Raw genomic sequence first — 12,613 nt, forward strand, 5'->3', positions numbered from 1 at the left:
CCCTGATCTTTTAAAGCTGTTATATTCGGAGACAGATACGCGTTAGACAAAAGAGTGTTAAAGAGAGTTTAAAGTGTTACTCCAGTAACTTACCATTTTCTTTATAGCCCATTCCAAGGATAACCTCTGGTGCTCTGTAATACCGTGTTACTACATATGGAGTCATCATAAAATTAGTACACGCTGTTCTTGCCAGTCCAAAATCAAGGATTTTGAGTGTACAATCTGATTTTACTACTATGTTGCTGGGTTTCAAATCCTGCAAAGAAATTATTTCAGTTAAGGAAGGATCAACATACTGGATAATACATTACTCCCCACTCCCCAAGTCATTATATACCACCAGTTCACCTCACATAGCAGCTTTAGATTCGTGTTCTGATATATCTGCTGATTTATACACAGACCACAGACAAGTAAAATGCTGCACAGCTCAGTGCTCAAAAAAGTCAGGGAAATACCGAATCAAAATCATCTGCAGACTTTTAATCTACACAGTTGTGCACTGACAGTATAGTCAGTTACCTTACATTCTGTAATGCACAATGTGTACATTTATCTACTTCCTTTAACACATCGAGTGGACCTATTTTGGGTACAAATAACAGATGCATAGTAAAGGAGATTGTATGAATCCGTCAGGTGTCTGTAGTAGAAAGTGTCACAACACAATGCATTAATAAGCATATTCGTTAATGACAGATAAGTCACCTGCATTATTTTGATTAGCAAATTTCACAGTTAAAATTATGATGTAGTGAAAATACAAAGTTATCCAGTGAGCAGGGAGAAAAATAAAGTGTTTAAAGATATCTGCCTCATGGGAAAAAGCATTATTGCACCCAAAGGAATAGATAGCACAGGAAAAACTAAAGTACTTTTTTATTCACAGATTATCACAAGTCGCTGAATTACAGATGTACATTTAATTCTGCTCAAGTGCTTGACTTGGTTTCAGTCACATGAACTATGCTTTCAGGTACAAAATGTTCTTTTCTCAAGGGAGATGATGGGGACATGCAAATAGTTCAAGTGTGAACATTTTAGGAAGGCAACAAGTTTCTGCAGAATGGTATTGAACCAGCTGGCTTGGAGTTTCTAACCTTCCACTCAGACTTTTCTCTTGAAATAACAGAATAATTATTTACAGTTGTTGGCAGTGAAATTTGTTGTCATCTCATCTTGCTATAATGCCGGGCCATGTGAAGGATATCACATTTCAATATTCATCTATTAATAACAGAGGTGGGAGTCACACACATTATTTCAAAGTTTTATTTGGTCAGAGACGCTTTTAAGTCATCTCTAGATATATTCCTTTGAGCTATCCTAGTTCTGTTCCTCTCCTAGACCAGATTCTCTTCAAAATCAAATCTCCAATTCATAAGAACATCTGTGTTCATAGAGTATCGTTAATGATCTAATACTACCTACTCTGTGGATGATACCAGCTGAGTGAAGATGTTTGATACCACATAGCATCTGGTAAAGAAGATAGGACATTCTTTCATGATCCAGTTCCATATGAATAACCTGGCACAAATTGGCATCCATCAGCTCCATAACCAAATATCTAAAGCATAAGAAAGAAAACATTAAGAAACCCTGAGTCAAAAAGTTAACAAATTTAAAATATATTTATTATGCATTACCATAATTTCAAAATCATATTGTTATCTACTCAATCTAACTATTAAAAGTGAACAAAGCGTTCAATAGTCCATCACAAGAAATTAGAATTTTGCTAGTTTTAGAAATGGCAGTCAGAATAATAATTCTGAGTTTACTAAATTGATACAGCACGAAAAACTCAGATTGACTGAAATTGATGAAGAAATTGCAGATACTGCAATGTATCAGGACTTGATGTTTCCTTTCACCATAATTACACCCCCCACATCCCCCCAAAAATAAAAAAAATACAATTATCGTAAGGGCTAATAAGGAATGATTAATTTTCAAGTTAGAATATCATCTGCTTACCCACTCAAAGACACACACACCCTTTTACCCAAGCCCATTCACAAACCACAACAGCATATTCACTGGAATGACCTACACTTCCATCTTACGTGTGTAGTAAAACATCTTATTTTTTGCTTTCTTTCAGAAACATCCAGAAAGACTACCTAACGCCTAGATTTAGTCTTTTAGATACCCTCTGCATTCAAAGCATAAAGTCTATAAGATAGTGGAAATATAGCTCTATAGCTTATGCTACTATTTGTCAGGAAAATTAAAACAAAAAAAATCTAGTACTTACACATCCTGAAACTCTTCTAGTGACTTCTGTGGTGTAAATACATTTAATAAACTAATTATCTATAAAGGAAAAACATTAGAAGAAGTTTCAGCTTTAATTCAAGTAAAAATCCATTTATTGCAGAAATTATTATTCAAAATCAAAGGCACACTGGTAATATGCACAATTTAAATATTACTTGGTTTCACTTAATTTGCTTACACTGAAAAACTGCTGTTTCAAAAACAGTTCAGAACTGCAGCATGTATGCAGAAGGAAGTAAGACTGCAGAAATGTTTTTCACGTTACATGACACCTATCTCCCTCTCCAGTGCCTGAACGGCACCCTTTTTTTAAGCTACATCACTGCACCCTCCAAACCTACCAGTTAAATACTGTATTTAATACAAATCTTGCCTAAACTCAGAAAATATAACTACAGTGCAGTTACAAGAGACAAACCACCTGCCAAACAGGCTTCGTTCGCTTAACAGGACTTAAAAGACCAAACACACTACAGCAGTATCGTCTTTACAAAGTCTACACTGAAGGTAAATCCACAACAGCATTGCAACAAAAACCTCCTGCTCTTGGCACTTCATCCTCTTAACAACCAAACAGCTCACCCGAGAGCTCAACCACACATAGTGTAAATTGTATTACCTACACCAAAACCTTCCAGCTTCACCATTTTTCTGGTACTTTGGTTATCGGTAACAAGCAAGAGAACAAATCCTGAGCTTTTTAGACAAATTACACTAAGATGAGAGAAGGAAATATAAAGCCGAACTTACATTTTTGTGGTTGACACATTTTAAAAGAACAAGCTCTCTGTAAGCTCTTTTTGCATGGGTTTGATTCTGAAAAGGACGACTCAACTTCTTTACAGCAACATTTATTCCAAGGACTGTATCAAACGCAGCACTAGAAGTTTTCAAAGACAAACAACGTAAGCTGAAGTCTGTTTTGGGGAGAGGTGAGGGAAAAGGGCAGAGAGGAGCAAGGAAATAAGTCCACATTTGAAAAAAATTAGTATCAACTAAGCAGCTTCATCTGATTTGTATTTACAAAATGTGCATTCCTTAAAAACAGAATTAGGTTTAAAAAAGGCACTAACACTCTTAAGAGAAGTCTTCTGTGCCCCCCGTAAGATAGAATCTGCTGACTCAACAGATGGAAAAATATGTTAAGCTTATTTTAAATAAATTAGTATTTCAGTTGCCTAATCTGTATACTTCGGCATTTTTTTGGGACAGCACTGCTGACAGTCATTTAACATTTGCAACAGGAATTTTCCTAAAGGACAGTCACCTGATCTGTTCCACAGGTGTCAATGCACTCCTGCACGTGAATAAATTACAACCCATAGCAATTTTAATGCTTAGCAGAAAATTACACTCATCATCTGGTTTTGCACAAAATAAAAATCAATAGAATGGTGCAATATGGAAAGCTCCCAGATCCCAGGGAGCAATACAACGGTTTAAAAATGAAAACAGCCATTCATCTGGTATTATTTTTCAGTTGTCCTTGTTCAGTCCCTCTGCAATTTGAGATACAGATGCAAACTTGCTTTAACAGCTGTAAGAATCTAAGGCTAAATTATCTGTATATCCAGAACACTGAAGTCTGAATATCCTCATTATTAACACAGAGACTATTTGGCAAATTATCTGCAAATGCATACCATAAATGACACAGGTGTTCCAGTCTCCTACCTCTGTAGTTTTAAATAACGATTCCCATATTACTTCCATAGGGTAGGAAAGAAACATACATTTTCACAGAACATTTCTTTGTGAATTCCTTCCCTGCCTCATCAAGACATGCACAACACCAGGCTTAAAAGGACCATCATATTATAGTATTCTTAGAAAAGACCAGCTCATCTGTGATAGAAATACTCAAATCATACAAAGTTTACCAGCATCAAGCCACTACTTTCCCTACTGGAAAAAGCAGTACCACCACAAAGCAGGGTTTGCTTGCAAAATGTTTTCTGGGAGGCGTGGTTCTGTGTCCCAGATTTGAATCAATGCACTATTTTCATTAAAGGCTTGCTAGCATTTATTTCAACATAGTTCTGTGAAATACACAGGTCATTATTCAGTGACGTATGATCACTCTCAAATTTAAAGCCTTTATGTCTATGTGAAACAAAACACAAAATGGGAGGCCAGGCAATTGCACAAACTATTTTCCTCCCAAATATGAAGCACTGATGCTTCGATATTATTCACTTCACCTAGAAGACATAATACGTAAAAAAGTTTCACATGTATTAATGACTAACAGCGCCTGGGAATTAGTACAAAGCTAATAATCAACAGGATCCATACGAAAAAAGCTGTTCAAGCCAATCACAGCTAGCTAGGTCACTGCAGCAGAGGGGCATATGAGCAATTTTAGGCAAAGTATCCCTTTGCAATCTGACAAATCAGGTATGTGTCAAGACTCAGCCTCAGCACATACTAAAGAAGTCAACTGTACCTTTCATTTTGCTTATTTATCTACATGAAAGTGACTGGCACTGCATCTCAAAAAAGAATCTGCAGCTGCATCTTCACAATCCAAAATTAAAAACAGACTGATTGGGGGGAAAAAAATCAAACAGTAAAAAATGTATGAGCATGAAGTAATTTACCAAGGAAAAGACGGAATATAACATCTTTTACCACCAAAAGCATACTTCTAAATATCACAATTTTACGTAAATATAAAAATCGTGGTGAATTGTAGTAAGGTCTTCCTTGCACTTGTAATAGATTTGCATCTTCAGCAAACATTTAATATTAGGAGTAACAATGTCACATACGTGATGAAATTATAAACAAAACATTACGACCTAAATTACAGCAAGAAATTACATTTCAGACCTGTAGGCAAAGGACTTTCTCTTTGAACTGCAATATGCTGCTACCATGGATTCCTGCTTTGCCAGTTCCACTTCACTAACTTCCCTACTGCCTAAATACAAGTTTGCATGCAGCAACCAACTTCTCCCGACAATTTCTTCAAGTCCAACTGTAAATAAAGTTATCAACAGTTCAAGCTCAAATGAGTCTACGAATAAGATTGTGGTTTTGCTGCACTGAAGGACAAAAGACATTTGTTGGGACAGAAAAATCAGATTTACTAGAAAAACATAGGAAATCAAGGGCAAGACAAGAAAAAAATGATGACAGGAAGTCAAAGAAAAACTTCAAGTAATTTTGTGCAAGTGGTTACTCAGTAGCAAATAGATTGTAAGGTTTCAGATATGTAAATACTTCAGGAGAAAAGTGTGAAAAGTCACATATAAAAGTGAACTTCGTACAGAAATACCCCCTAGATAACAATCAAGTTCCTTTTTCATTTATCTAAAGCTCTCATTTCGTATTTCCTTTATCACTGTTCTTCGTTGTTTTTAACTACTTAGTTTTTTCTTAATATAAGATGTAGAAAAATAAGCAGCAACAATACCAGTGAAGTTTCCTATTAATGTTTGGAAGAAAAACAACAGCAAAATTCAGACCTCTCGCTGCTGAAGTAATATACTCGCTTTTAAAAACTCCCCACCAAAAAAATACTACACATAAAACCCCAGAAATATTTTTGTAATGTTTGCATTAAGCACAGAATGATTTTAAAAAAAGAAAGTATTGCACGTGTGTATCACACGAATGACACTGACATTTTCCCAGCCAAAAATGATAGCACAGAACTTACCCTAAGGTGAGATTTCTACACTATATATCCGTGTATTTTGCATATTTCCTTTGCGCGTTTTAAGGACTTTTATGGAGAAATTAAGATTTTGCACCTTCTTCAAATTGGACACAGTTTTGAGATGTTTCACATGAAGATGAGAATTTATGCAATGTTTTACCCTGTTGTTCCAAAATATCAAGTATTCTCAAAACAAGTCAATAAATCAGATCATCCCTTCCTCCACCCAAGATGTTGACCTTAACGCAACCCCAACTTTGCTTTGCAGCAGACGCCTAGTTTAAGTCATATAGTTTATGCACTACTTCCAATGAAAGGAGAAGCAATTACAACCACCCTAAATTCTTGCATGCAATCTAGAATACATAAATACACTTAATGTTATGCTGGTTCTGTATGTGTATTCTTTACTAATATGAAAATCTAGCATGCCTACCCATTCATCACTCAGCCCACTAAAGAAGAATGAAATAAGGTGGTCTCATCTTGCTTATTTTTCATCTATTAGCAGGGCAATAAGAACAAAGTCATTTTATTTTTAAATAGAGCTATGTTCACGCAAAAACGCATTTTCCTATGTATATGCAACTTTTTTTAAAGGTTTTGAAAAGGCCAAGAAGACACGGGCAGGTGCAGTATAAGGAGTTGCTCACAATATGAGTCATCACACTTATTCTGCAGAATTTATAGACAAACAAAAACCGCAGGCTGGATTTAAAGCACGAACAACCCACCACACTGTTCTGATCAAGTCTAACATTTGAGTTCCTAAGCATATCTGCTTACTCCCTTGCGTATGGAATTTTAAAACCGCATCGATAAACATTTCTGTTGTTACCAAGTAAGTTTTGCCCAACGAAATAAGGGCTGGCAGTAAGCGGTGTAGAATGGATTGCTGCAGTCTAAAAAACATTTGAAAGTGTTTACCTTTAGCTGGCCCAGAGGTGTGGTGCCATACAAGAGACTAAGGTTCAGGATCAGACTAACGACTCTCTCGTCCTGGGCCAGTGGAGGCTGGACACAGAGCTGAGGTGCCACACCAAGGAAGAGACGGCCAGCCCAACCCCTCACACAGCATCCCTTCCTGGTTAGTCCATGGAGTGACAATGACACTGACTTGCCTCGTCCTGCCAGTTAATGGCAAGGCACTGCATTGATGGCTCCTAGAAATGGACAGGAGTGATCGGGAATAAAAGGGGGGGAAGAAAGGGGGCCATGATGAAGAAACGAGTAAAACCCAGAATCTCTCACCATCTCATTGTCATTCCTTACACCGTAATATCATAACTACATGGGGAACGTGAGAACTAGAAACAAAAATAAAGTGGTTAATGAGAAGGAAATTTGTTGACCCTCTTAAGTTACGTAGTTATATAAATATTACTTTTCCTCTAAAGCCAAAATAAAAAAGCTAGTTTTGCACATGAACTACTGTGGGCAGGTATTTTAGTAGCTATTTAGTCCATCATAACCCTGTAGCAAGAGACAGAGAAATTAGCAACAACATTTGACATCCTGGCACCTCTATTGGGAATACATTCAGATTTTGTTATATATTTATAGCTTTTTATGTTTTAATAAATTATTTTTACTCACCAAACAATGCCCTGTGCCCCTGATCCTATGGGCTTCAATTGCTGATAACGTTTTAGTACAGTGAATGTTGAATCTGCAACTTGAACACTGTAAAACTGACTATCACATTTACTGTCACTCATGGTGTAGTGTCATGTAGTTTTCTCTCTCAAGGACCTGGTACAGGTTTCAAGATCTTGAAGAAAAAAAAAAGAAAACAGATGTTCAATCTCTGACTAATTCAAGGCAAACAAGTTGGAAAATATATTTTAATACAAATAACTTTTTCAGTAGCATACTCTTTAATAAGCATTCTTTCAACTTCACTTATTACTACTGCTAATGAAAAATTCCTGCAGACAAGACAACAAATAATTATAACCTTCACAGCTGTAAGCAAACACGTTTCTACTCCAATCCTCAACACAAAAAGCAGCCAAGTAAACTGCAAAAACAAACCTTAATCCAACAGCTCTTTCTCTACAACGTGAAGGATACTGAGCTACGGCTATCTCAACCCACTCTCCTCCTCCTATCTTAAACACACGCTGACAGCCCATGCTATTTGTTAGTGTGCTTAAAACCCTACAAGCATCAAAGAGTTCCCTTTAAAGAAGGGAAAAGCAAACTGTATGAAAAAGAAATACCATCCAGGCAGTGACACTCTGCAGCTGGCCTCCCCCAAGCAGTTCTAATCAGCCTCCTGCTCAAAGCTGCAACCAGACTTTTACAGACACAGACTGAAGTCCAGAGGGCAGTACGGAGCAAGACCTGGGAGGAAGAAGTGTCACATTAACTGGGTTCGTTGCCCAGAAAAAGAGGAGAGGAGGAAATGCACGAGAGACTGAAGAAAGGAGGCATTAAATAATGTATTCTCCCCGGACACAATGGATGCGATGATTAGCAATGAACTGTTAAGATGTTGATTAGACCTTTTAAAAGAGGGGAGAGAAAGAGAAGACGACGAAACAAAAGCCAGTTTGTAAAAACAGGAGCAGTGAAGCACTCTAGAAGATTCCCTAAGGAAGTGATGGACTCTCCTTCGCTGGTGGTTTCTGTGCCACACTAACATCTGTCAGGAATGAATTAGATGTACGTAATTACATCCAAGAGCAAGGTTAGGCACTAAACCTCTTCAGCTCTAAAGCACTACAGTAATGAGCGTAGACCTCCCGTTTTCCCGGGCATCCATCCCTCCTCCAAACCTTACAAGACCTCAATTACCTCGGTGATTACGGTAGGGGTCCCTAAGAAATTCCCCAATTTTTAATTTCACATTCAACACGATAGATCATGTCATTAGAGCCCAGACTAAATTGCATAGTCAAGTGTTCCTTGAAACAGGAAATGAAAGCCGATCACCTTCCCTCTCAGCAGCTGCCCTAACCACCAGGCTGTACAATGTCCTCGTTAGCTACAGAACAAGCAGTTGTTCTCTCTCTCTTCACTGGCCTACAGAATATTCGTGAGCCAATGCAAAACAGAAAAGCCTCAAGAGCAACCCAGAATCCCCCCACAAGGGCACACAGCCACACAAAAGGCTTTCAGTCGTTCAAGAATTAGCATTTGGATGTCTCCCTTCCTTGGTACAAGCAGGAAGGAGCAGCATCTTCTCCATGGCCAGGGCCAGCAGACGAACACCAGGAAACGTGCAAGGAAAACAGGCAGAAGAGCTGCAAAACCTAACAGAGACTGGGGTTAATCCAGTAATGGCTAGTCTTAAAGCATTCTCAAGAAATATCTGGAGCCCCACTTAGCTTCTAGCATTCTGGAATCTAAGCAGCATTTTAAAAAGTAGGTACTCAACTTGGTCATCGCTGGCAGCAATTTAGGCTGTAAATTTACCTGATACATCCTCTTAGAAGTTTAAGAAAAAAAAGCAAGGGAGAAAGAATCAGCAAAAGGAAAACGTAAGCCACCAGTTTTCTGCCTCTGCCATGAGCTCACACTTAGATAAGACCAAAACCCTGCCTTAAGAGGTGCCCTCAACCTTTCCTGCTACACCCTAGGAACAAACCCACTCTTCCTTCCAGCCTTTTTTATTACTCCAAAGCTACACACTCTGCAGCACTGAATTTTTTGATTAACGGTCCTCGAGCAGCCCTGATATTTTCAGTAAGTTTCCAATGTTGCAAGAGAGACAGCTGGAAAGTGAAGACCCTACCTCTGCAAAAGACTTATAGAGGAGGGGAAAAAAGAGTATAGAACTTGATTAAGTTGGAAATCAAGTTAAACACTTGATAGTTATGTGAGAATCATGCTGTGCATCTTCAGAGGATAATGAAGATCATCACTTCTCTGTAGCAGTGATAATGAAGAATAGGGAAAAGGAAGTTATCCTGAATGGGAGAACCCAAACTTTAGGGAATCTTGTCTGTACAAAGCCATCTTTTGGAAACAACCTAAAGACCAGGATGAGCTCTTTAGGCAAGACCCAAAGCAGGACTCATGCACTGCAACAGACAAGCTTCACGTTTTCTGACGTCCTTTGGAATTCAGTGTGCGGAGTGCCCAGCCTCTCCATAATATGTGGAGAAAAGCAGCTGGCAGAGCCCCAGCTTTCACCTGGGCTGCAAGCTGCTTGGAAGCATCAGCACATGCGTTACTTCAGACGCACACGAACATAAAACTAGGTGGTGCGGGATTGTAGGTGTTCACAGGACTTAAGCCTTGAGTCTATTCTGGGGGTCAGGGCCCTTGAATAAGAACAGATTTCCCACTGCTCAAAGGAAAAAGTATATCTGACAAGTGACTTTCATAATCCTGAGCTGTTCCTCTCCTACCTGAAATAATTCAATGCACCACTCCACCTAGCAACGTACGCAACATATTCCATGCTTCTGATATACAAGAATCTTATTTCCATTTTGGAAATGTATGTTTTCATTTATGGTTCCCTAGCTACAGCTGCACCAAACAGGACCAGCGCCAAATGTGGAAGACATTCATTCACACGATGGTCAGCAAACATACTTCTACGTTATTGATAACGGCGTGTTACCAAATCACAAAGTTTCAAGATATCTTCTTATTTTAGAGCATGCATGAGATGCATAAATTGGGTGTGGGTTTTTGTGCTTGTTTTAGTAGCTTGCTTGTACCGTTGGAGGAACTTAAAAAGAACGAAGTTGATTTTACTGTGTGCGGTGAGTTCAGAAACACTCACAGAAATGGTTTTCAACCTGTAGCTCATGAAAGATGAAACAGCCAAAAATAGGAAAACGATAAAACCACCCAACCTATCTCCCATAGGTTTATGAGTTATCACACAGAATTCCAGTAGGAAATATTCAGCGGTTGAAAGCGACTGCACTATGGTGTGTATGTATATACACGGCCTGTATTCAAGTCACCTCTCTACAAGTCATTTATTAAAATGGCAACTTATTATTAACCAGATCCATCCTCTGGATATTTTCCAAGTCAAAAGCTTCTGAAACAAACAGGTTTTAACAGCTGGGAACACATTCCCTGTGTTATTTTGGATACAGGGGTGTTATTACAACGAAGCGTATGAACATCAAGAAATTGAACTTGATTTTTAAACTTCAAGCCAAATCGCGCTGCAGACAGAAAGAATACACGTTGAACGTGCTACCCATATATGAAGATATTCTGTGCTGTTTCCGTATCTCCCCCCCTTAGCTTATTACCTTTGCAAGTTAACCAGCAGTGCTCGGTTTTTAATCGTTACAGCAGAACGTATCAACAGGTGCACGTCCCAGACACAAAACCCTGCCGAGTTACCTCCCGTGCCGCTCCTGGCAGCCCTGGGGCAGCCCGGCACCGCAGGTGAGCGCAGCACAGCGGCGCCTCGGCCGCTCACAGCGGGTTTTGAGGCACCCCCGGGCTCTCCCAGCAGCAGCCCAGCACCCCAACCCACCCCAGCCACCCACCCTGGGGCGAGCGGGCGGCAGGAGGCTGAGCCGGGAGGCGGACAGCACCGGGAGCCGAGGCGGAGCGCTGCGGGGAGCTCCTCGCCTCCCAACCTCCCCGGGGGCCTTCCCCGGCCGGGGCCCGCGCCCTCTCCCCGCTGTGGGGCCGGGGCTCCGCTCACCGCAGGGCTCGGCTCGCTCCGGCCCCGCCGCCCTCCTCGCGGCCCTTCCCTCACCGTCGCGTCCCTCAGCGGGCTCCAGCGGGACGGGCCCCGGCGGCAGCCACCGCCGCCCCCACCACCACCGCAGCCACCTCCTCCGCGGCCGCCGCCTCCGCCTCGCAGGGCCGCCCCAGCCACAATGGCCTCCCGCTGCTCCGCGCAGGCCGCGCCAGGCCTGCGCGCGCTGACAGACGTCGCCTCGGACCAATCGTAGCCCGCCGCCGGCGAGGCTCAGCCAATCGAGCCCCGGGGGCGGGACCTCGCCGCGCTCTCCCTCAGAGGGCGGGGAAGGCCCGAAGCGGGGACGGGGAGGCTGCGGCCAATCGCGACGCGGCGCCCGCCCCCCGCCGTGATGTCATCGCCGCACGTCAGGCTCTCACGGCGCTCGTGACGTCGCCGCCCCGCTGCGGACTGCGAGGGAGGGGGGCGTGCTGCGATGACGTCACGCGCCGGCACCACGTCAGTGCCCGGCCCCGGCCTGCCTCAGGCCGGCCCTGCGGACGTCAGCCCCTTAATTAAAATAAATACTTCGACCCCTTCAGTAAAAAGATAAATAAACCCCGTAATTGAAAATAAATAAATAAATAAGTGAAGCAAGAGTCGTCTGTTCCATGGTTTCTATGCTCCTCGATGATTTTAGATAAACACACTTTTTATTTATTTATTTATTAATCAATTTAATGTGTCTTACAGAGCAGGTGATGCCAGCTCCCTTCAGTAGCTCTGCGTTTTAACACAAAGTGGGCGCTAACTCCGGGCACTACAGGGGCCATGGGGTCAGTACCACAACAGGGTGGCCACCGCGTTACACAGCCCTCACACAGCTACCGCAGGCAGGCAGCGTGGGTTTTGTCCCAGCTTATCTGGGCTCTTTTACACAATTATAAAAAGTACGCGGGAGCTGTTCTGTTACGAGCTAGTGTAGCACTTTCCAGCTATTAACCTGCATAAACACGCAAACGTCACTGGTCATGACATGACTGGGCTTGCTT

The 12,613-nt window shown here is 41.3% G+C and overlaps 1 protein-coding gene across 8 annotated transcripts in view; it reads right to left on the reverse strand.

The window, feature by feature from the left end:
- The window catches only part of MAPK9 (mitogen-activated protein kinase 9), a 35,125-nt gene extending 23,335 nt beyond the window's left edge, over nucleotides 1–11,790 (reverse strand). For 4 of the 8 annotated variants that reach the window (XR_010834903.1, XR_010834902.1, XM_048057426.2 and 1 more), the window contains exons 1-6: nucleotides 11,637–11,790; nucleotides 7,547–7,721; nucleotides 3,037–3,166; nucleotides 2,264–2,322; nucleotides 1,435–1,573; nucleotides 94–259 (exon numbers count right to left, since the gene is read on the reverse strand). Coding sequence is in view for 6 of the 8 variants with exons in the window: in XM_048057426.2 (XP_047913383.1) it covers nucleotides 94–259; nucleotides 1,435–1,573; nucleotides 2,264–2,322; nucleotides 3,037–3,166; nucleotides 7,547–7,668 (616 nt within the window). In the remaining 2 variants the exon portion in view is untranslated. Of the gene's footprint in view, nucleotides 1–93; nucleotides 260–1,434; nucleotides 1,574–2,263; nucleotides 2,323–3,036; nucleotides 3,167–5,950; nucleotides 6,826–6,877; nucleotides 7,114–7,546; nucleotides 7,722–8,172; nucleotides 9,696–11,582 lie in introns of those variants that run through there. The other 4 variants (XM_048057424.2, XM_013175925.3, XM_013175927.3 and 1 more) reach the window with 4 other exon arrangements.
- Between the last annotated feature and the right edge of the window lie 823 nt (nucleotides 11,791–12,613).

Source organism: Anser cygnoides, chromosome 14 (genome assembly GCF_040182565.1).
Source record: "Anser cygnoides isolate HZ-2024a breed goose chromosome 14, Taihu_goose_T2T_genome, whole genome shotgun sequence".
In the NCBI taxonomy this organism is placed as follows: Eukaryota; Metazoa; Chordata; class Aves; order Anseriformes; family Anatidae; genus Anser; species Anser cygnoides.